This window comes from Calidris pugnax, unplaced genomic scaffold (genome assembly GCF_001431845.1).
Source record: "Calidris pugnax isolate Ruff unplaced genomic scaffold, ASM143184v1 scaffold215, whole genome shotgun sequence".
Classification (NCBI taxonomy): domain Eukaryota; kingdom Metazoa; phylum Chordata; class Aves; order Charadriiformes; family Scolopacidae; genus Calidris; species Calidris pugnax.
The window spans coordinates 846,820-870,277 of record NW_015090997.1 but is presented as its reverse complement, the minus strand read 5'-3'; the positions used below and the strand labels follow the sequence as shown (position 1 = coordinate 870,277).

The 23,458-nt window shown below is 51.3% G+C and overlaps 1 protein-coding gene across 1 annotated transcript in view; it reads left to right on the top strand.

The window, feature by feature from the left end:
- The window catches only part of NFASC (neurofascin), an 86,197-nt gene that overhangs the window by 11,893 nt on the left and 50,846 nt on the right, over window positions 1-23,458 (top strand). The window contains exons 2-10 of the mRNA XM_014955407.1: window positions 8,868-9,043; window positions 12,144-12,161; window positions 12,708-12,813; window positions 13,001-13,197; window positions 13,557-13,679; window positions 13,869-14,039; window positions 21,832-21,943; window positions 22,580-22,764; window positions 23,242-23,373. Coding sequence (XP_014810893.1) covers window positions 8,950-9,043; window positions 12,144-12,161; window positions 12,708-12,813; window positions 13,001-13,197; window positions 13,557-13,679; window positions 13,869-14,039; window positions 21,832-21,943; window positions 22,580-22,764; window positions 23,242-23,373 — 1,138 coding nt within the window. The 5' untranslated portion in view covers window positions 8,868-8,949. The remainder of the gene's footprint in view (window positions 1-8,867; window positions 9,044-12,143; window positions 12,162-12,707; window positions 12,814-13,000; window positions 13,198-13,556; window positions 13,680-13,868; window positions 14,040-21,831; window positions 21,944-22,579; window positions 22,765-23,241; window positions 23,374-23,458) is intronic.

Below are 23,458 nucleotides of genomic sequence, written 5' to 3'. Positions count from 1 at the left end.
GAACTGGACAGGATGCCCAAAGTGTTTCTCACAGGCACCACCCAACAGCCACTTTTTGGGTTTGGCTGTTGGGTCTCCTGCTTCGGTGTAGAAATGGTGACTGAGAAGCTCCTGGACCATCCCCAGTATCACCCACTGCCCATACAGCACTAAAACGGGCTGCCAAGACAGTGCCATCCCTGTGTCCTGTGCCCCAAAACTGCCCCTTAAAGCCTCTCAGTGAGAAACTTTCCTACCTGTATTTATTTTCTTTTTAACCCATATTTTTCATGCCACTTCCCTTCCTTGCCCCTTCTAAACAAAGCAACATCCCAATTAAGTAAACGACAGTGTGTTTTTCCAAATAGGTTGCAATATTGGGAGAGGTGTTAAATATTTTCCCCCAAAAATAACAAATAAAAATGACTGCTTTTTCATCTTAGCTGTAACCCACCCCATGCTCCTTAAATGTCACGTCAAGCCCAAGATGCAGCCTGTGCAGAAACGATGCTCTGGAGCCCCTTTGTTTTCTACGGGGGATAACTCCCATGAATTGGGTGGGTTGGATTTTTTTTTTTTTTTTCTTCCTCGCTTCCCACTCTTGCTGCTGAAAGGAAAAGATTTGGAAAGAAGCAGCTCCCCGGGGGGGTGGGAAGCTGATTAGCGGGGCCGGGGTGACCCGGTGTCCTGCGGGTCCCTGCGGATCAGCTGTCGTGGGGCCAATTCCCAGCTGCTGCGGGGGCACAGCACCGGCTCGGGGGCCATGTGCCGGCTGGAGAAAGCCACAGCAGCCTCTTCCATGGAAAGTTTCATGCTTTTCCCTTTTTTTTTTTTTTTTTTCCCCTGACTGTGACCGGTTTGTAAAGGTTAAACGGTATTTTCTGATTAAACTGAGTACTCCGGTGATCTCAGCTCATTTCCCACTCATGCCATATCTTTTGTCTGACCTTGGGGTAACACTTAACCTCTCCGGACTGGAGTTCCTCTGTGTAATAGAATGACAGTATTTCCTTACATTACCAGAAGGACAGGATGATAAATTAATTCACATTTATGTAGGGCCGAGATATGACCGTGATAGATGAAGGGTCTGTCCCTGGTGTGGTCCGTGCTCTCAGCCAGTGGTACCCGGCTCTACCCAGGAATGAATTACCTCCTAAAAGCCTAACCACTGTCTGAGCTCTGGTGCTGCAAAACTGCAAAATGCAGCCCCAGCTCTGAATAGCAGCGAGTGCAATTATCCCCTTCCTCCTGTGTTTTTTAACTATTTCTGGAATTGAAGTGTGGGTGCAGCTGGTCCCGACTCGAGAGGTCGGGTGAGCTCTGGGTGGCCGATGGCTGTTGAGATGAGCTAAAGTGGAAATCTCCTTTCTGTTGGCATCAGCCCTAAAGTTCAGGGGATTGATGGATTCGTTCCCACTTCCCTGTGCGGGGTCGGAGGGATGCTGGAGGGATGCTGGAGGGATGCTCTTCCCAGCACGTGCTGGTGGGTGACTTTGGGAAGCCATCCCTGTTCCTGGTGGTATCTGCGCCGCTTTCTTCTCTCAATGCTTGTTTGTTTGTTTGCTGGGTTCCTTTCAAATGCACACAGCCCGCGGGGCTCGGGATTGAAAACTCCCCCACGTGCGAGGCAGGAGAGTCGCAGGGAGTGAAAGGAAAATGCAGTAGACGGCAAAAATCCCGTGGAGGAGTGAGACAAGAAACCAGGGGCTGTGAGATAGGGGCGGTGTGTGTGTTCCTTAGAGATGTGCTGGGGCTGTAACGGGGGGGCTGTAGGGGCAGTTATCCCCAACAAATCCTTCTGCCTGGAGTTTTTACGGCGCGTTGGCAGCGATGGTGTTGGAAGAGCCTGTCCCTGCAAACCCCTGGTGCTGCGGGTTGTGTGTGTCAAAATGCCCTTTAGTTTAGAGGACAGGAGGAAAGGCGTGTTGGGGGAATCCTTTGGGTTTACAGCGGGTATGGAAAATGATTGTGGACAGACGCTGGACCATCAATAATCTCAGCCCAGGACCCATTTCCCATGACAAGCCCATCTCTCCGTCTTGCCCGTGATTAGAGGGTAGGCAGCCCTGAAGCATCAGTTGCTGAAAGGCTGGGTACCTTTATTTTTTAAGGGGGAGAAGACGAGATGCAAATGAATTTGCTGGTGTTTGCACTGACAGTTGTTTGGCAGAACAATTGTGAAAGCTGTACCCAACCTCAGGAACAGACACAAAGCGTCTCTCTCCTCCAAACGGAGACAAACGGGACACGCTGACCCCCCCCCAACGCTGCTGGCTGTCCCCAGGAAAGGGCACAGTCCATCCCTCGGGATGGAAATGCCAAATGATCGTGTCTTGACTTCTTCGTGGTCGGTTCTTTGCTTCTTCATGATCATTTCTTTCCTTCTTTCCACTGACTTCTGCGCCGTAATGCAATGGAGAACCTGAACGGAGCCGGAGGAAAATGAAGCCTTTAGTCACTGTTAGGGAATCACACAAATGTATTGCCTCTAAATCAATGTTTTTCATTATCTGAAACCAAAAGGGGTTTCTCTTTGTGGAAACGTTGCTCTGTGCTGTTCAATCAGTATTAATTAAGCGGCTGAAATGCATTAAATGGTGCTGTAGGAATCTTCTCGGGACCACTCGCTGCTTGAGTTTTACTGTTCCTCTTGCAACCGTAAATAAGGATAAATGCCTAATTGCTACTGAAAGCGTCCTGCTGGACCTAATGAGCTGATTAAAAACAATCCTTCATTGTGGAATTATTTAATTGTATTTAACTCCAGCCAGAGATTCCCCTTGCTTACTGTTTCTGTGTCTGCTCTACAGCCTCCCTCCCCGCCTGGGAGAGTTCATGCCCGTGGTCGCTTTGCAGGAGGGGGGGTTACAGGGAAGGGATTTGTTTCCATCCTTATTCCGGAAGGTCTCATTTCATTAAGTTATTGAGAAGGAAATGAATTTCAGCCCTTCCCCAGTCTTATTTGTGCACCCGGGGGAAATCCTCGGGCTCTGCTCAGTGTGCCCAGGGCAGGATGAAGGGCTGGGGCAGGGCATCCCAGGAATTATGACAAAGAGCTGAGATTTGGGCAAATCAGCCTGGAGTGGGTTGGGGTCCTGGCTTCTGCTGCTTTGGCCAGGAGCAGGTTGTCACTGGTGGTTGCATCTCTGCAGCAAGAGGAGGTATTTTCATATATGATTTCCCCTCCAGCACTGGGAAGCTGTGGAGCTGGAAAAGGGAACGGATTCCGTGGCGCGTGGTTCACGTCGCACTAACGAGCAGGGCACGTCGGCAGCCTCGTCTGGCCGCTTTCTGCTGGTGGAGGGGGTCTGTGATGGGCAAAATTCCCCTCCTCCCACCTCTCCTGGTCATGCCAACCAAAGCCAGCAGGAATCTTGTTGGTGTGGAGCAGATGGGAGCTCTGGCTCGTCGGCACCGGGGGGAGCAGGGATGCTCCGGGGCTGGGCTGCGGGGATTCGCCAGCGCTGCTTCTCCACCATCTGTGGAAAGGAGAGATTTCCCCCATCTCAAGGCAGGGAGGAGGCAACGTGCGTGTTGCATCGACATGTGCGGGGAGAAATAGAGATCCAAAGTGTCTTCTGTACGGCTGTGAAGGTTTGCAGCTCTGCCAGGCTGGGCCACAGCCCGCTCTGCTGCCTTGGTGGGAGGAGAGGAGGCAGCGCCTGCAGAGAAACCTTCTCTAGTGGTGCCATCCACAGCTCTCCTGATGCTGGACCAGGGCTCTTCAGGAGGGAGAAGGACTTAAAGGAATTTTAAAAGCTGATTTTTTCCCCTTTTCACTGCAGATTTTGAGTGCCTTACAGGGATATGTTTGCACTTGGATATGTTTTCTGTTTTAATTATTGGTGTGCGAGCTGTGTCTCCGCATGAGGAGAAACCTGAGAGTGTGAAACTTGCAGCAGAGCAGGGCAGTGACCCTGTAAGAGCATATGGGGCAGGTAGGGTTTCAGTGGGATCCCGTTCACCACATGGCTCTTGGGATAATCCAGGCACCTTCGCCTGGTGGGTGCCATCGCCACCAGCACCTCCTGGGAGAGGGGGTCGTGTCAGGGGGGGCTTCTCCCTGCTGGGGGAGGCACGTGGGGCTCCCCAGGGCTCTGCCAAGTCACATGAGTATCCAAGACCCCTTGACTCTTAGTACCTCCTCTTGACTCCAGCAGTTTCTTACCTGCTGCAGTCATTTGAAAATCCGTATTTTTTCAGAAAACATTTGACAATGCAGCAAAATCACCCTCTGTCCTTAAACAAAACAGAAAACCCACCATGCCAGGGTCCTCTGCCCTGTGTGTTTTGTAATGCACGGGGGTCCTCTGCCCTGTGTGTTTTGTAATGCAGGCAATGCACGACAAGATGTTTCCTTCTGGAAACTTCTTTTTCCTTCAATCTGATTTGTCCTGGCTGCTGCACAAGAATAAAAAATGTGGGTAATTTTTCTAGGGAAAGTACAAATCTTCTCCAAACCTTCCAGATCCCATCCTGCTCACCCAGCCCTCAGCTGGGGCAAGCACTGCTGCAGTTGAGTCCCAGTGTCTGTATTTTCAGCCCTGGGACCAATCGTCCCATCACGGGTGTCTCAGTCACCCCCAGGTGTCCAAGCCTTTTCCGTCCTTTCTTGCATTTAGTTTCTTCCCTCCAGTGCCTGTTCACTCAGTCACCCCCAGGTGTCCAAGCCTTTTCTGTCCTTTCTTTCTTGCATTTAGTTTTTTCCCTCCAGTGCCTGTTCGGAGAGAGGAGGGAGGCTCCAAAGGCAGCAGAGATAAAGTTGTACATCCACCTCTTGTTTTCAGATGCACCCCATGCTTTGTGGATATTTGGTCGGGTTTTGCCAGGAGGAGCAGTCTCCAGATTAAAAGGTCCTGTCCTGGGGTTACTCAAGCTTTTGTCTGGAGAAAAATATATTTACAAAAGCATCTGATGCATGTGGAGGGAGGTCTGGGCCAAGGTCTGGGCTGTATTTCTCAACTCAGACTAACAGTTTGTGAGAACTGATGTTGCAAAAGGTCATGGGGGAAATGGAAAACACCAAAAAGTCTGAAAAACACTTCTGAACTCTGGGTAAATATATGGGGAAAAGGCGTCTGAGTACAAGTCACTGCTGTATCTTGGCTGTGTCTGGAGGAAAGCGGAGCAGGGACACGGCTTTTGTTGGTGCCTGGATGCAGGCTCAACGCTGCATGAGAAATGCATTTAAGCAGTTAAATTCCTATTTGATGGCATCACATTCTTGCAACTATTTGTGTGAGATTTTGGCCTGTTTTGTGTTTTTACTGAACGTTACGGGCTCAGATTTTAGATGGGTTTTGGTTCCAGGCAGCTCAGAGACTTCCTGAGCATCCCCAGACTCAACCCTGCCGCCTCCGCGGCTCTGGCCATCCTGGGAGGGGGCTGCAGATACCAGGTTGAGGGGCTTGTTCTGCTCTTTGGGCAGCAGTCAGATCTTTTCTGAGTTGCACAAGGGCAGGGAACAACGATTAAGAAATGCTAAGTTGGGGGAAAAGAGATCTCATTTCGATTTGAGTTAGCCTCAGAAGCAGATGAAGACATCAGGCAGCTTCACGACTCGTAGCATCCCCAGACGAGCCCCTGCAGCAGCTCCAGCCCTCTGTGCTGGGGAGATGTCCCCGTCCCCTGGGCCAGGAGTGGCTGTGACAATGTGGGCAGTGTTCTGCGTGGCCGGGGGCTCGCGGCACTGCCTGTCCCCGGGACCCTCCTACACGCGCAGGCACGGCGGCAGCTTGTTCCCGGTGCCCGGCGAGTGGCACCCACATCTGCCCCGAGACAAAGGGGCCCTGGAGCCGCCCGGCGTTCGCTCTGCTCAAGGCAGGGATGCATTTTGAGTGTGCTCGGTCGTGGGTTTGATTATTTGCTCTCGGTGCTGCTCCATGGAGATGTCCTCCATGGCTGGTCCAACAGCATTGGAAGCATCCCGGGTCATTCCCAAATCGCTCTGCCCACGGGCTCCATTGTGTCCCTGCTCTTCCCTTCGGCAGCTCGAGTGATCTGCAAATTTCTCTTCCCCTGATATGCACAGCCCTTAATTTTCTAGTCCCCATGTGTGTGATGCCAGGCAGGATACACCCCTTTGCATCAGTTAGACGCCTCCTGTGTATATTCTATATATCACTGTTTGGGCTCAGCTCCTTCTGCATTCCTATTTAATGCAAAATGCATATAATATACAAATTAATGCAAAATGCATATAATATACAAATACCTCCCAAACACTCTCTACAACTCCCTGAAAGGAGGGTGTAGAGAGGTGGGGGTCGGTCTCTTTTCTCAAGTCACAGGCGACAGGACGAGAGGAAATGGCCTCAAGTTGCGCCAGGGGAGGTTCAGGCTGGATATTAGGAAAAATTTTTTCACTGAAAGGGTTCTCAGCCATTGGAATGGGCTGCCCAGGGAGGTGGTTGAGGCACCATCCCTGGAGGTGTTCAAAAGAGGGGTTGATGTAGTGCTGGGAGGTATGGTTTAGTGATGATGTTCCTTGTTTGTTGTGTGGGTGTCTATTTTTGTCAGTCAGGTTGACGGTTGGACAAGATGATCTTTAAGGTCCCTTCCAACCTAGAAGATTCTGTGATTCTGTGATTCTGTGAAACACATGTGCCAGGAACCTACTCCTTCGTGTCACAGCCATTTCTTTCACACTAACTGGTACCCAGTCTAAAGAAAACAGCACGTTCTTCGCTTTCTGGGCTCCAAGCAGCTCCTAGAGATGTGCCCTATTTAAATTCCATCCGTCCTGCGCCTTCCCTCCCGTCGTCCACCCGTGAATGAAGAGGGGTTTAAAGCATTTGGTGATAGTGGTGTGAAGCATCAGCGTGTGAGCGGAGGGGGGACACAAGGAATCTCAGCCTTACGAAATCCCCGGGTGCAGCATTGGCTGATTCAGTCCATAAGTCAGGCTCGTGCTTAGTAACAGAAAGGCATAAAAGCAGCTGATCCATTACTCATTTTAAGCTGTAACTGGAGAAATGAACCGCTCTAAAAAAATGAAGGCTACAGATCAAAATGATGTCTTCCCTTAGACAGGAAGCTAAAGAAGTAATTTGAAAAGCTTTGTTCAGCATGACCTGATCACAGGACTGCAGAAGTCCTGGACATGACTTTAATTACTGTCCCAGTCCTATAATTATTCTGTCCTTCAACTATTTTTATTGCAACAGCTGGATTGGAAAAGCCTTAGAACGAGCAAAAAAGATCAAAGCAACACTCCCCTCCAAGCCCCTTCACAACCTACAATCTGTCATCTGGTGTAACTGGGACATGCTGGGACAGCGAGTTCCTTTGGGCTTCAGCCCAGGCACGGGGACAGGGAGACCCCGATGGCACTGAGCAGGGCAGTGGGGAGGGCTCAGTGCGGGCAAACCCTTCAGCACATCACATTCCCCATCAGGGAAAAGGGGAAAAGGATCCTTAAATGTTGTCTTGGGCAGGGTTTGAGCCCGTCTGGGGTTCAGGAGAGCATCCTGGGCCGTGTGTCAGGGCTGTTTATTTCCCCAGACATCTGCTGGCCCCTGGCAGTGTTCCCTGCGGTACCCGCAGCCCCCGGCAGCCCCCCGTTCCCCGGGTTTTGTCTGTTGTGCTGGGTCCCCCCTCCTCCCTCTCACAATTGCCTCGGACCGAGCAGCTGAAGGGGTAGCAGCATCCCGAGCTGCAGCCAGTTATTTATATTTGATGAAGCCGGGCTCTCCGTGCCTGCCAAATGGCCTCTCCTGGGCGAGAGGCTGGGCGAGGGCCGGGGAGGAGCGGTGCCGAGCGAGGCTGGGGATTTTCCACTGTTTGCTGCCCTGGCGTTATTTTTGTTCTTCGCCCAAAGAGCTGTCTGCTCCTCTGATGCCCTTTTAATAACTCTATTACAGAGAGTTGTAACGCAGCCGCGATGCGACCTCTGGGCAGCCTTTCTAAGGGGGCTTTTATTGTACAGACGGGATCATTTATCCTCCTTTTTTTATGCTATGGGTTTATTAGCAGCAAAATTAAAGGTATGTGTATGGAAATGGCAAATGATAACCTGAGAGGAGGTGCAGGGGGTTTGGCTGGGTGCCGTTGGGAGCCCGGCAGCGGCGTGTTGCACATCTGGCCCCAGGGACTGGCTGGGGAGGGAACCAGCTGGAGCCTGGATGGAAATGGGCTCGTTTAGAGACTGGTTGGGAAAGGTCCCACCATGCCCCATCCCCTGCTAGGGCTGTGTCTGCTTGGGGACAGGCTCTTTGATACACAAGGGGGTCTCCAGAGCCAGTCCCCGGAGCCTGGATGGAAATGGGCTCGTTTAGAGACTGGTTGGGAAAGGTCCCACCATGCCCCATCCCCTGCTAGGGCTGTGTCTGCTCGGGGACAGGCTCTTTGATACACAAGGAGGTCTCCAGAGCCAGTCCGTTGCTATTGCTGGGCTGCAGAGCTCATCCCAGTGCCCCACTGGAGGGAGCAGATGTTTGCTAGGTATTTCTTGGGCATAAAATACTATTATTATTATTTTTGTAAACGGAAAAACATCCTTTTTTATTTTATCTTAAGGGGACTGCTCACTGCTTTTGTATTCTATTGCTCTGAGTAACTTTCCATCCATCCCAGGAGACAGCATGCTCCTTCTCCTCCTATCCAAGCGGTCTCTCCAGGTTTGAGAGATGTAACCCTGATGTAACAAATAACCCTGATTTTTCTAAGGCCAATTTTCTGCCAACAGAACAACCCAGGGGGTTGACTACAGGCTTGGACCTGTGTCACCAAGGCCTGTAAATTATTTCTGGCCCTATTCACACCCCCCCTGTCCCTCCACACAATAGTTTTGGATTGGAAACTGTCTCCACAGTTGCCAAAAGGAAGCTGACAGAACTGGAGCTGGAGCTGGCTGGGTGATGGCTGGGTTTGTGTTCGTTTTGCAGCTGAGGATCCGCCTGTGCCTGCTGCTGCTCTGCTCGCCCCGGGGGACGCAACCCAGGTCCTAAGGCTGCCCAGGCCTCCAAAATGGTCATGCAAAGACACCACCTCACCTGCGCAGGAATAGCACTGGCCCTCTGCCTTCATCACCTCGTCAGCGCCATCGAAGTCCCTCTGGATTGTAAGTTATGGGTCACCCCTCAAAAATCCCGCTGAAACGGTCGAGGAGGTAGAGTGAAGATGTGTATGGTCCAGGTTGTTTTTCTGGTCCGGCCTAAGGTTGTTTATTTGAAGCTATTTTTCTTCTTAAACCCCACGACCTCCAGAAAGTCACCGAAATCACTCTCTGATTGAGTTAATCTGTCTCAAAAGCTGAGCAAAGGACTCATTATCAAAATGGGACAGAGTATCTGAGCCCAGCTGGTGAAGAAACTGGGTCCTGGCACATCTTCAGCCTGTTGATTCCAGGGGAGCATCCCACGACTCCCTGTGTTCCTACAGAGCACGGGCAGGTTTCGGGATGCTCCTTCATGGAGGCCAGATGCTGCCACCCAGGGCCCTGAGGGCAGGGATTTCTCTCTTTCTCACATTTTCAGTTAATTATGAGATGGGAGTCATGTTTTATTCAGAAGAGCTGGGGGATATGGAGCGAGGAGGAAAGGGGGGACACGGGCTGATGTTTCTGCTGAATGGGCATCTTCAGGGCAGCACATGGGAAATGCCTGACATGTTTGAACGCGCTTGAGAGGGGGGTTCGTACCGAGGGCTGCTCAGCCACTGTTCTGGAAACCAGTTGCATAATTTCTTTGTGTCCCAGCTTCCTCCTGTAGCGGCTGTTAATAATAATCAGCCTGTCGCTGCAGGGAATCTCTTCTGACAGGGCAACGCACAGAAATCCTCCAGCGAGCAGTGCATTAGTAGAAAAAGCACGGCTTTTTGCTGGGGTCTAAATTCAGGCTAAAGTGCCTGGGTTGCTCTTGATAGGAGAAATTTCTACCCTGTGGGTTTTTGCTCCGTGGAATCCTGGCTGTGCTGGCCGTAGCCATGGTACCTCAGCTGATCCCAGGCTCTGGGCAGCAAAATGGGAGGGAAAAAGCTGAGGCGGTGGCTTTTGGGTGAAATTTGGAAATAACTGAAGAGAAAGAGTGAGGAAGCTCTGATTTGTGGAGGGGAATAAATGCTTATATTACTTGAAAAGGAGAGGGTCCCAGACTCGAGTGTGAGTCCCTGCTCTGCTCCGTTCCAGATGATTGGGGATGAAAATCTCTGTTCCCCTGGAGTGTGTAACACACACAGGGTGCTCTAGTTCCCAGCAATGGGAGTTTTATTTGATGCACACAGCTCAGTGCTTCCTTCAGGCCTGGCTTTGTTCGCATCTCTAATATTCCAGAAATGCAGGCAGCCGGCATGGAAACAGGGGCCTTTGCAGCTGGGAAAAACTGAATGGGTCTGCAAAGAGCTGCCATCTGCCATTTCTCATGGTTTACATCAGGAAAGCAGTGATTTTGCTACTTAAATGTAATGTGACCTTAGGAAATTAAGAGAAATGCTGACAGGTGGTGGAGAAGAGCTGAAGGTAGCCTGCAGCAGCTGACCATCCTCCTCCTCCCTGCTGCACAGCACTGAGAGCATCCTCCTCTCCAGTGCTGGTGGGAAACTGGGAGTCTAATTGAGAGCATCTTTTTGTCATCCTTCCCTGAATGGGTTCTTTGCACGACAGATTTTTGGAAATAACTTGTGTGTGGGCAGTTGTGCCCAGCAATGCCATGTGAAAAGGTGGGTGATGAGCATCTCCCAGCCCCGGGCGAGGGTCAGGGATCCTGCTGATGCCTGTCCCCCCCCACCGACCCTTCCCAGCCTCCCTCCATGGAGACACAGAGCATCAGCTTCCTTTTACTTCCATCCTGACGTTTGAAGCCATCAGGGGTCTGCTCTCAGCTCCTGTTTAAACCACCTGGTGATCCAGTGGCTGCAGGTCTGACCGGGGGTGTGTAAACAGCCCCAGCTGCTCTGGCTTCATGCAGGAGCTGATAAACCTGCATCTTTTTGTCATCCTTCCCTGAATGGGTTCCCTGCACAACAGATTTTTGGAAATAATGTGTGGGGGCAGTTGTGCCCAGCAGTGCCAAGTGAAGGTGGGTGATGAGCATCTCCCAGCCCTGGGAGAGGGTCAGGGATCCCACTGATGCCTGTGCCCCCCCCACTGACCCTTCCCAGCCTCCCTCCATGGAGACACGGAGCATCAGCTTCCTTCCTGACATTGCAGCCATCAGGGGTTGACCCTTCCCAGCCTCCCTCCATGGAGACACAGAGCATCAGCTTCCTTTTACTTCCATCCTGACGTTTGAAGCCATCAGGGGTCTGCTCTCAGCTCCTGTTTAAACCACCTGGTGATCCAGTGGCTGCAGGTCTGACCGGGGGTGTGTAAACAGCCCCAGCTGCTCTGGCTTCATGCAGGAGCTGATAAACCTGCAAATCACAGCCTCTGTGAAACTGCCTTTTTCACCAGCTGTGAAAGTCCTCCCTGCTCCACAGAGATCAGCTCCTTCATCCAGTACCGGGGTATGGATTTAGGTCCAGGGGTGGGAGATCTCCCTGGGGAGGCATTTTGCTCCCCAGATCTTATGCTTTAAGAGCAGAAGCAGCTCAGGAGGGGGCAGATAGATGGGCAGAGCCTTGGGGTCCCCTCACTGTCTGAGGGGGAGCTGCACTATTTGCTCTTTCTTTTAAGCCAGCCTGGGTGCTTTTTACCTGCCCCAACCCTAACAAGTTGTCTTCTTTGGATAAAATCCTACCTGCCCCTGTCCTGGGGACAGGATGTGTGTGTATATATATATATATACATATATATATATATAGTGTGTGTGTGTATGTGTGTTACAGGCACCTTCTCTGAGTTTGAGCATCAGCCTAGAAAAGGTTTATCAGGCAGGTATTGGTCTCTAACTCCAAGGGATGAAACAGGGGGGCTCAGGGAAAGCCTGGCCATGGGGAAGGGGGGAAGGCAGTGGTGTGAGAACCCCAAAGCCTGTCCAAGCACCCTGTGCTTTCTTTTGGCCTAAAACCCCCTGCAAACGGGACTGTTCAGCAGCAGCTTCTCCCACGTGGACAGTAAGTAGGTAGATTAGAACATGCTTGAACTGTAAAACCATTTGTGTGTAGCATTTGCAAGCCCTACAATAACTATACATGTTTATGTTTGTGCACATGATGTATGCAGGTTTGTTCTTCAATTAACCTTCTTTTTTTCTTTCATTACGCTTGCACTTTGGAAATAACAGCAAATATTCAGAGTGAATGTAAGTCTTCCCCTCCCCTCTGTGTGTATGTGTCCGTCTCCTCTGCATGGCCAGAACAGGGCACGAGGGGGTCTGTACCGGGCAGGGGGTCACTCCGGGCAGGGGGACAGTGGGGGCTGCTGCTTGGCACAGGGTGCAGCATCACGTGGCAGCATCACCCACTCCCAGTGGCCCTCTGGCTCCCTGTCCCAGCTGCAGCCCCTCTCTTTGAGGTGCAGAGCTCAGATGCCTTTGAGTCCAGTTCAGATGACCTGAGGAAAATGTAACTGTGAAATTTCTTAATGAGACCAAGATACCAAGCGAGAAATAGGCTTTCTCGTACCAAAAGGGAGTCTGAACAATGTCAGTGGTCCAAGGGGTGATGAGTAGCACACCCCTACAAGTGTTCGTGCTCATTTCCTCAGGTGTTGAAGGGCCTTAAACTACAAATTTCATGTCCAGCCTGGGGAAGAAGCTGAAATCCCACTGGGATATGCCACAGGATGGCGGAGAGGGGACTCGCCCTCTTTGCATGACCTTCCTTATGGCTTTTCTTTTGCTTTGCAGTGCCTCAGCCCCCCACAATCACCAAGCAGTCTGTGAAGGACTACATCGTTGACCCAAGAGATAATATCTTCATTGAATGTGAAGCCAAAGGGAACCCCGTTCCCATGTAAGTGCATCCACAGCCCTCATTACCCTGAAGCTCTGGGGTGGCTCTTGAGCAGGTCCCCTCTGGTCAAGCCATGTCATTTACCCCACCACTTAATCCAGCTGGTGGCTTGCACAGCACAGGTAAGGATGTCACCAAGAAAATATGGTCCATGGTTACAAAACCAACTTCTTCCTCGTGCTTGCAGTTTTTCCTGGACACGGAACGGGAAGTTCTTCAACGTGGCGAAGGACCCCAAGGTGTCCATGCGGCGGCGGTCAGGGACATTGGTCATCGACTTCCACAGTGGAGGGCGGCCGGAGGACTATGAGGGGGAGTACCAGTGCTTTGCCCGGAATGACTACGGCACTGCCCTCTCCAGCAAAATCCACCTCCAGGTCTCCAGTGAGTACCAGCAGTGGAGCAGAGCAAGGAACCAGTGGCCCCCGGGAGAGCAGGGATTGTTGCACGTTTGAGATCTTGTAGGAGAGACGTGGAGAATGTCCACTGCTCAAACATCTCAGCCTGTTTCATCCGTTACCCGTGTCGGGATGTATTCAGTGATGGGACGGAGATGAAGGTGTGGGGGTGGTGGCTGTAGCCAACAGGGAAATACCTGGTATAGATCTAAGGGAACCTTGCACATGTAGAAATGAAGTTTGCATTGAGGCCGCTCCATCGAAACCAGGCCAGGTCCGGCGGGAAGAGATCAGCAAAGTTGCTTCCCTCCCTTCCTCACGAGGTGTCTTTACCTCTTGTGGCAGAGTCTCCCCTGTGGCCCAAGGAGAAGGTGGATGTGATAGAGGTGGATGAAGGTGCTCCGCTCAGCCTGCAGTGCAACCCGCCGCCGGGCCTGCCTTCTCCTGTCATCTTCTGGATGAGCAGCTGTGAGTTGGGGCAACCTCCTTCCCTCTTGGAACCCTGGGGGCAGCCTTTCTGTCACCTTCAGCCTTTACTTAAGATAACTCTGTCTGGGCCAGAGCTTGGAGGCACCCAGGTGTGGGCTGGGTCAGGGGGTTCTCCTTGGCGGTGGGAGGATCTGACTTGCTCTGGATGCCTCTTCTCCTCTTCTCCAGCCATGGAGCCCATCCACCAGGACAAGCGGGTGTCCCAGGGCCAGAATGGTGACCTGTACTTCTCCAACGTCATGCTGCAGGACGCCCAGACCGACTACAGCTGCAATGCTCGCTTCCACTTCACCCACACCATTCAGCAGAAAAACCCCTACACCCTCAAGGTGAAAACCAGTAAGTGTCACGGTGATGCCTCAGGATGGGTCTTCCCTGGCCTCTCCGAGGCAGGGTTTTCCTTCCAGGCACCTTGTTTCTGTCCTTGGCAGCACTGAGACTTACCAGGGAGAAGAGCAGCTTCCTTCATTCTGTTTAGGGTAGCACAGGAGCCTGTTTGGCCGAGGAATGACAGTCCTGGGATGGGTAACCTGGCAGGGAGGGGTGGCTGCTTCCTCTCCAGCATCTCAGAGCTTTGCAGCTTCATGGGTCAAGGGCTGCAGAGGTAGGTTGGGTGCAGGTATCACTCAGTCTGTGTGTCTGGGATAAACTGGAAAGCATTTCAACACAGATGGGGCATTTCCCCTATCTTTAGGGAAATTTATAATATCAAGCGATCTTGCCCTAGTTTGAAAAGGTGGAAATAGCCTTGATTTGCTCCAGGCTTAGGTTTACAGGGAACTCCCAGCTGTGCTGGTGCTGCACGGGGGGATTTGAGTGTGTGTGTCAACGTTCACAGCTCAGGATTTACCCACTGACCAGGAGCTGCTCTTCAGCTCCTTGACTCTGGGACACTATGAGAGCAGGACTGCAGCCTTTGGGGTCTGAGCGTGTCCAGGTGGGACACACTCAGGGTGGCCAGCATTCTCAGTGTCACCTTGAAACTGAGATTCACCCAAAAGCATCATCTTGGGGGACAGGAGGAGCACGTGGTGGCTCTCTCCAGGCACGTGAAGAGCCTTTCCATGAAGAGGTCCAGCCACCAGCAGTGTCTTCTCCGGAAAGGAGACTGCTCAGAGGAAGGCGAGTTCCTGATGCCAACACATTCCGTGGTGCTGGCTGGTGGGAATGCTGGCAGAGGAGAACCCAGCTGGGCGCCGCAGAGCACGAAGCTCTTGGGTGGATGCAGGTCCTGCAGAGCATGGGCTTGCTTTTGGGGTGGAGGATTGCAGCAATAGACACAGAAACACCATCCCAGTCATCAGAGAGGAGCCATCTCCCGTTCCCAGTAAGGTCCAACTGGGAGGAAGGGGTAGTGTGTGCTGGGAGGTGCAGGGCTGCGTTTTGGGGAGCAGGGTTTGTGAGGAGCAGGCAGGAGGCACGCCTGAATCCCAGATTTGGGAGCTTATTTTGGTCTCACAGCAGCTTAAATTAGAAGTAACGTTATTAAAGGGACCTGAAAGGGATGCAAGACGCAGACGGGGCCTGGAGTGTTTTGTGCTTTTATTGTAACAGCTTCTCTCTGCTCTGTGCAAAGCAGGAGCGGGGAATCAGCAAGATAAATACTATAAACGCTCTTTGCTGCTGGCGAGGAATGTGTGTGGGTCGTTCATGCTGAGTATTATTTGTGTGTTTACCGGGCTGGCCAAACAGTGCCAGCGCTTACCTGGAAGGGAAGGACAGTAGTTTCCTAAAGTAGCGTGAGCTGGAGAAATTCTTGCAAACAAAGATCTGTGGTTGCTTGAGCCTCCAAAGGCTCCAGCCTGACATGTTTGTCTAGAAAAATTGTGGAGAAATTCCTGGAAGATTTCTCTGCAGACAGATACAAGCTCCCCCCGCTGCTCCACTCAGATGCCACCGCAGCATTTTCCTCCCAGGCTACGGAGAATTGGCTTCCAATTTTACCGGACCCTCTCTTTAAGTTTTCCTTTGGAAACATCTGCTGTATTATCAGATGCAAATGCCACCCCATGAGCTCCCCAAAGGCCCTTATAATTTAAAGAACGGAGGCTCTAATTTCTCATCTGTTACTATACAAAAAATTCTTTATACGTACAGCGTTCAAAGGAGATGAGCTTGTATTTGTCTCAAGCTGTTCAGTCATCTCAGCCCCAAGCCATGAGCATTGGCTGGCTTTAAAAAAATAAGTTCACCAGCTGCTGAAAAAATCATTGCGTGGGTTTGCCATGCCCTTGGATGCAAGAAGAGAGAAATGCAAAGGCCTGGGGGGAACGACACCCGTGCCTTTCCCTGCAGAGCGTTTCTCTGGTGCACCCAGGTTCAGGAAGATCTTGGGCATCACTGTTGGAGCGGGGCCAGAGGAGGCCATGGAGATGCTGGGAGGGCTGGAGCCCCTCTGCTGGGAGGACAGGCTGAGAGAGTTGGGGGGGTTCAGCCTGGAGAAGAGATGGCCCCGGGGAGACCTTAGAGCCCCTTCCAGTCCCTCAAGGGGCTCCAGGAGAGATGGGGGGGGACTCTGGATCAGGGAGGGGAGCCCTAGGAGGAGGGGGAAGGGTTTGACACTGAAAGAGGGGAGATTGAGGTGAGATTTATGGGGAAGAACTTGTTTGATGTGAGGGTGGTGAGAGCCTGGCCCAGGTTGGCCAGAGAAGCTGTGGCTGCCCCATCCCTGGAGGGGTTCAAGGCCAGGTTGGAGGGGGCTTGGAGCAACCTGGTCTGGTGGGAGGTGTCCCTGCCCAGGGCAGGGGGTGGCACTGGGGGGGCTTGAAGGTCCCTTCCAACCTGAACCATTCTGTGATTCTAGGATCTCCTGGGCTCTTGTAACCCCCTGGCACAGAGACCTGGTGCGTGGCTGATGACTTAGGGGTCCTGTATCACAGCCAGCACAGCCTCTTGTCCCTCCTGTTGGGCAGATGATACCGTAACACATCTGGGCCACATCCTGGTGGAAACCAGGGTGTTCTCACACCCCAAAATGGTATTTGGGGTAACAGTGGGAGCTGAGGAAGGCAGATCCTCCAGCAGCTGTGGGCCAGGACAGTGTGTCCCCCGCCCCCTCGCAGACCACGGGGGGCAATTAGCTTCCTTCATCAAGTATAGGTGATGGCTGGGGGTGGTTGTCATTTAATGAGAGCAGTGGGTTATTGAAGAGCTGGTGTTTTGCATGTAACACAATCTACTTTAATTACCTTGCAATTAAGAGGGATTTTACAGCAGATTATGCTTTTAGAGCCTAATTATTATTATTATTATTATTTGTTCATCTTTGCCATGCCTTTCTGCGTGGTTACGCTGCTGCCCAGCTGTGTCCAACCTATGCTTTATGCTGGGAAAAAGTAGCCGGAATGTGTCTCCCTCATAGTTAAGAAACTGAGAGAAAAAGCATTGTTCTTCTTCAAATTGAACTGATTTTAATTTTATTTTTTTTTCCCCAAAGATACAAACGTCATTAGACGGAGAAGAAAAACACTTCAAGGAAATGTTTATGATACAATTTTCCTACATTTACTTGTCCTCCCACCTCGCAGGAGGCAAAGAGCCCTCTTTTCCTCTCCTTTATTGCTGTGTTATGTTGTGTGTCCTGAAGGCAGCTGTGCTCAGAGTGCTTTTCTGTCCCTGCCGTTGCCTGTCCGTGTTGCTCTTGTGTTTTGGGAACTTATTTTGGTTTCTGTCCCGTCCCCCCGCATCGCCTGTCCCCCAACCCTGCTTTATGGCACTCGACATGCTCACAGTCTTTTGTTTATTGCAGAGAAACCCCATAACGAAACGTCTTTACGAAATCACACTGACATGTACAGTGGTGAGTCAACGCTGGCTTCTGGAGACCTTCACGATTTTAACCCCCTTCTGCCTAACCCTGACTTATCTCCTGCGCTAACCGGGCACCGAAAGGCCCCACAGCATCCTCTGCCCTTCGGCCGTGCCCACGCACCCCCCGTGTCTGCCCCCGTCCCCGCTCGTGGGTCATGGCCTCAACCCCACACCAACGGGGGGGACGAGATGAGCCAAACAGCGACGAAGCGCCCTCAAACTTGGCAGAATTTCAAATTACTGGGTTTTGAGCTAATTCACTGGATCTGCAGGGCCCAGCTTGAGAGGGGTTTGGGTTAATAGCATCTTGCCCATGTGAAAAAGTCTGCTTGGCTGAGGGAGCCCAGCTTGGTTCCTCGCTGGAGAGGTGGTTTGTCCTCAGCAAAGGTTCATGATTTAAAGATAAGACCCCCCCATCCCTATTCTCTCTGTCTCCAGAAAGGGCATCTATTGTATTAGTGGCTAAACACAGGCAGTGACTGGGAGGGGAAAAAAAAAAAGGAAAAGAGGAGTATTTGGTTTTCTCAGAGGCTGGGTGCTTTGTTTCTTTGTGGTGAGGTTGTACATGTGTTGGATGTTCTTGCGAGGCTCATTATCTCCGGAGCCGGCGTTTGCTGGGAGAAGCCCCTCCCAAACTCATAAATTATGCTTTAGACACAAAACCATGTGGGTCCCCAGGGCCCTGCCCTGAGAAGGGATTAGAAGTGCCAGGGATGTGACGGGATGCTGTGGGCAGAGTCGGGGAGCAGCAGGGTTTGCAGGGGAGATGGGGGTGTCTGGCCAGTGCCAGGGATGTGAACGCCTCACCAAAGAGCACCACAGGCTCTGATTCCCCCCAGGCCAGGGGCTGTCATGGGCAGGATTTCTTTCTGCCCTTCTTGCTGCTTGCAGGGACCAGGGTTGTGGCAGCAGGATGGGGACAATCCCAGCCATGCCCCGTGCTTGTCCCCAGCCGTGTCCTACAGCGAGATCCTGCTCAGCCGTTGTCTCATCCTCTTCCACCCAGAGTTGGTCTGTTCCCCAGACGATCCAGGGCACATTTTCTTCTTCCACGGGGACTTTTAGGGACAAGGAGTGCTTTTGCCAGCTAAGAGCAGAGAAGGTTGGAGTGTGGGAAGAGGAGGATGTGCCAGGCGAGGACACAGGGTCGGGTGTCCCTGGCGAGAGCCCCCCTGTCCCTTCCCTACTGAGGGAACCGGAGTGTTGGCATCTCACCGACAGCCAGGAGCTGGGCTCCTGAGGATGCTGAAGAGCTGGGGAAGGCTCAGCAGAAGAACCAGCCTTGGAGGAAGCACTGGTTGCAGCAAATGGGCTGGGGTTAGTCTGAAAATACTTATAGAAATGGCTGTGAAAGGGGATTTCCACCAAAATTAGCTTCAATGGGAACTGCATAAAACTGCCTCACCGAGAGGCGAGCAGGAGGAGATGTCTCCCAGGCAGGCACGAAGGACAAGGAACCAAAGAGAAATCCAGATGTTTGCATTTCAAAGAGGATGCCTTCACGCTGCCTGGGCACCGTTTCTGTGGGCTCCCTGACCTCCCATTGCAGGTCTGTGTTCAGGGAAAAGGGATGCCTAATAGTCCCTTGGTTAGGAAAATGAGATGTTATCTGCATAGTCTTATGGATTTCTCCAGATTTCTATTCCTAGGTGCATAGGATAAACTGCCTGCTCTTTGTACTATATGGATTATTTGCACTTAATGTCTCCTGGAACATTCTGTGGGTCCAGTGGATTCAAATCACCCACTCGTTACCCTGTGCTAATCTGAGCTCTGTCTCAGAATTTCTTAATAGTTAATGAACTTGTGAAAAAATTCTTACCCTTGGCCCTTTTTTCTTTTTGTGAACCCCGTGTTTCTCCCTGGAATGACCTGTCTGGCTGTAGGCACCACTGGAACCAGCTGCAGCAAAGAAAGGAGTTTTAGGGCTGGGAAGTGGGGAAGGGGGGCATCAGTCTTCCAAGTATTTTTAGGTTTGGGAGATTTGGGGCTCTGGGACCCTCCACCTTGGGGTGCTGGTCCCCAAGGTACAGGCTCAGCTTAATCGCCCAGGCAAGCAGGCTGCAATTATGAAGGAAAAATGATCTAAATGGATTAAAAGAGATTAGTTGAATATTTTATTAGCGGAAGTTTCTCACCTTTTTTTTTTTTTTAAATGGAAATGAAAGTCTGTTTTGTTCTTTTTTTTTCCTTTCCCTTTTGGCAAACCTGCGGGATGTTTTAAAGCTGGCTGGCTGTGCAGGAGGCGAGCAGATGGGATGTGTCTGGATGTGCATATTCCTATTATCGCCTTTCAGCAGAAATGCGACTCGATGTACAGTTTTTAAACGCCGTCAGGTCAGGACTGTGGGGAGGGGGCACTTGGCTGCTCTGGGGCGAGAAGTGGCTGTTTGTGGGATACCCCACTCACACCGAACGGGTCCAGTTTGAGAGGTGAGGACAACAGCAGCAATATGTTGGAAGCAAGGTCTATTTTTGAGGAGAAATAAATAGCCATGGGATTTATTTTTCCAGTTCTGTTCCATCCAAACAGTTGAGTGAGACGTTGCTATCTGCCTGACAGCTTCCAGCTGTAGCTGTTGCAAGTCCAGAGCTGGAGCAGTACCTCTGCCCAAGAGAATTTCTGGCCGCTCTCTATATAAATATATAGAATTTGCTCTGCTATAAAATACCAAAATATTTATTAGTAGTGCTGTGCTAAGGCAAAAAGCTTATCAGCTATGCGGTGGTGTTGTTAGGTTTATTAAAAAAACACGGATAGGATACTAATTTATCTCCCATATTTTTAATTTTCATCATTAATATATGGCTCGTAAAATTTGGCTTGCACTGCTGCTTAGCTCTTCTAGTTAAGCCCCGGGCTCCTGAGCAAATGGGAGTGAAGCGTACTGCCTGTTCAAACTGTTGGCTAATAAAAGCCAATATTGGCTTATAAAATAATATCCCACTCTCCTGATCCCATGAGAAGAGAGAAGTTCACGAGCCTGGCCGGAGGGACGGGAGCTGTTGATAAATACTGACTTTAAATCCAGCCGCTGGCTCTGTCACCCCCGCAGAGCCCCACCACAGGCTGGTTTGTTTTAAGGAAGATAAAGATCCTCTCCAGAAGCGGGCGAGCAAACAGCAGCCCAGGGAACTGGCCCTTCAGGACAGGGTCAGGATTTGCCTGCTGTTGTAATCCATTAATCAAGTAATTAACTAACCAGCTGAGGAGCACGTGCGGACCGGTAACCTGTGGGAGCGGTGGGATGGGGGTGTGGGGGTGTGTGTGGCCGTTTCAAACACATGGTTTAACTCCTGGGGTTGGGATTTATTTTCCTCTGGTGAGCCTGGTCTTCTCTTCCCAGCCCTTTTTCCCTACCAGAGCTCAGGTGGAGGCTTCCCCAATAGACGTGGGCATCCCCCAAAGCCCCCCACGGCGCTGGGCATACCCCACGGATCGCTTCACTCTTTGTAGTGACCCTGTGCCAACCCCAGCCACTCTGTCCCCTTTCCTAATCTCATAACCTCCATCTCTGCTACTGCTGCTTTCAAGCCCATCTCATCCTGTTTTGTCCTCACTGATCTAGTTTAATAATTCCACTTATTAATGGAATTTATTCCATTAATAATTAATTTTTTTCCCCTACAAAGAGACCTTCGTTGTGTGTTATCTGTAGAGAGTTGTCTTGTGTCTTCCTCTGGTTGTCTCCTCTTAAACTTTCCTGTCTAGTCCTAAAATTTGACATTTTGGTCATCCAAGTTGTTCCTTTCCAAAGGGCACTGTCCTTCCAGGCCCTGCAGCTCCTCGTAAGGGTGGGAAACCTCCTTGGTGCTGCTGGAGCCTCAGACAGCACCGGGATCCTCTGTATTTCAGAGATCTCTGTGGCAAAGCAGCTCAGTTGGCCGTGTAAACCCTTCCTGTGCCCATTTGTTCCTTGTGTCCTTCATTACATGTTCTGTCCATCAGTATTTCCAAGGCTCATCTGATTTCAGCCCATTTCTCTGTGCTAGAGGCAGGGGTGGGCAGGAAAGATGCTGTCCTGCTGGGAGCTGATGGCGTGGGGCTTTTCCCCCATGGCTCAGCTCCCCCTGCCCATCCTCTGCTGCTTCTTTTCCTCCTTGTCTCCCAAGAACCCTCTCTCTACCTTATTTTATTTTATTTACATAAAAATCATCTTTAGCCCTTCTCTACTTTCCAGGTACATTACTGAGTGAGTTCAGTATCCCAGGCTTGGCCAGGAACTTGAAAGGAAGCTTCCCCCCAAAACACCATGTATTTTTGAAAAGAGTTTAAAATTTTTTTTTTTTTTTTTTTTTCTTCCTCTCCCGCTGATTTCAGCCCGAGGGATTACGGAAACAACTCCCAGCTTCATGTATCCCTACGGGACCTCGAGCAGTCAGATGGTGCTGAGGGGGGTGGACCTCTTGCTGGAGTGCATTGCTTCAGGAGTGTACGTACCGCGTCCCGGCCGGGGGAGATGGGCAGAGGGTGGTCTCTGGCAGGATGTCCTGGGACCAAGATGCTGAATCGCCAATGGAAACACCTCTGGGAAGGAAAAGGGGTCATTCCCTTCCTTTTAACCGCTATTAACAGTACTCTCATGAGCTGCTTGAAGCATAAAAGCATGGAGCAAATGGGACAACTGAGTTTTGCAGCACTGTTCAGAGAAGGAGGTGTCCTCAGATACTTGCTGCCCAAGGATAATTCCTTACTGGTTTGTCCTGAGAGCCATTTGCAGATCTCCTGGGTGCTCCTCACCACACTCTATAGACTGCGAGGGAGGACCTTTGTGGTCCTTGTGCCTGCAGAACTGTCCTTGGGGTGGGCTCAGGGTGAGACTTTGGCTGCCTGGTCTTGCCAGACCAGCACTCTGCATCCCCAGGGACCAGGTGGGAGATGGACCTGATCACCTGGTGATGCTCATGGTCCTGGTTCAGGGGCTGTGGTAGGGAGGAGGATGTCCCAGCGGTTGGATCAGTCCTTCTCCCTGGGTGTGAGTGGTTCCAAGTGTGGAATCCCACCCTGTTTTCTTAGGAGTATTTTTTTCTTGTCTTGCAAAAGCATTTATCTTCTCCCTTCTCCTTAGACCAGCACCAGACATCATGTGGTACAAGAAAGGAGGCGATCTCCCAGTAGGCAAAACCAAGCTGGAAAACTTTAACAAGGCTCTTCGTATCTCCAATGTCTCCGAGGAAGACTCTGGGGAGTATTTCTGCTTGGCGTCCAACAAGATGGGCAGCATCCGCCACACGATCTTGGTGAGAGTGAAGGGTACGTCATCTTTCCCTTGCCATCTTTTTTACTTTCACAGCCAGAGGCTGAGGGACGTGCGTGGGAGGGGGGATGCTCTGGTTCGTTTTGGTGTCTGAAAGAGGGGAGTGGGGGCTGTCTCTGTGCTGTATCCAGCCATACTTGCTTCTTGTCCAGCCTGACCCAAAAGCAGTGTGAGATGTGATCCCACCTGGTGTAACTCAGCAGAGCTTCACTGATATAAATGGTTGCAGTTTTGTGTGGCCAAAAGAGGGGGGGGAAGAAGACTCTCTGCTCCAGAGCTTCACTGATATAAATGGTTGCGGTTTTGTGTGGCCAAAAGAGGGGGGGGAAGAGGACTCTCTGCTCTCCCTGCACCCAAGGAAGCCCCCTCGAGACGATGACGGTGTTTTCATCGCCTTGGTTCACAGTGGAGAGAGGATTTTGGACCAGTTACTACTGCTGCGTTTCTAACCGGTGCGTTGGTGTCTTTTAAAGCTGCTCCATACTGGCTGGACGAACCCCAAAACCTCATCCTGGCCCCCGGGGAGGACGGCAGGCTGGTGTGTCGAGCCAATGGGAACCCCAAGCCTGCCATCCAGTGGCTGGTGAATGGCGAACCTATAGAAGGTGAGTGAGGAGGAATCTGTACCTCCTTTAAACAGAAAAAAAACCCTAGCCAAGGATCTCTTGGTTGGCCACAAGAGCCACAACT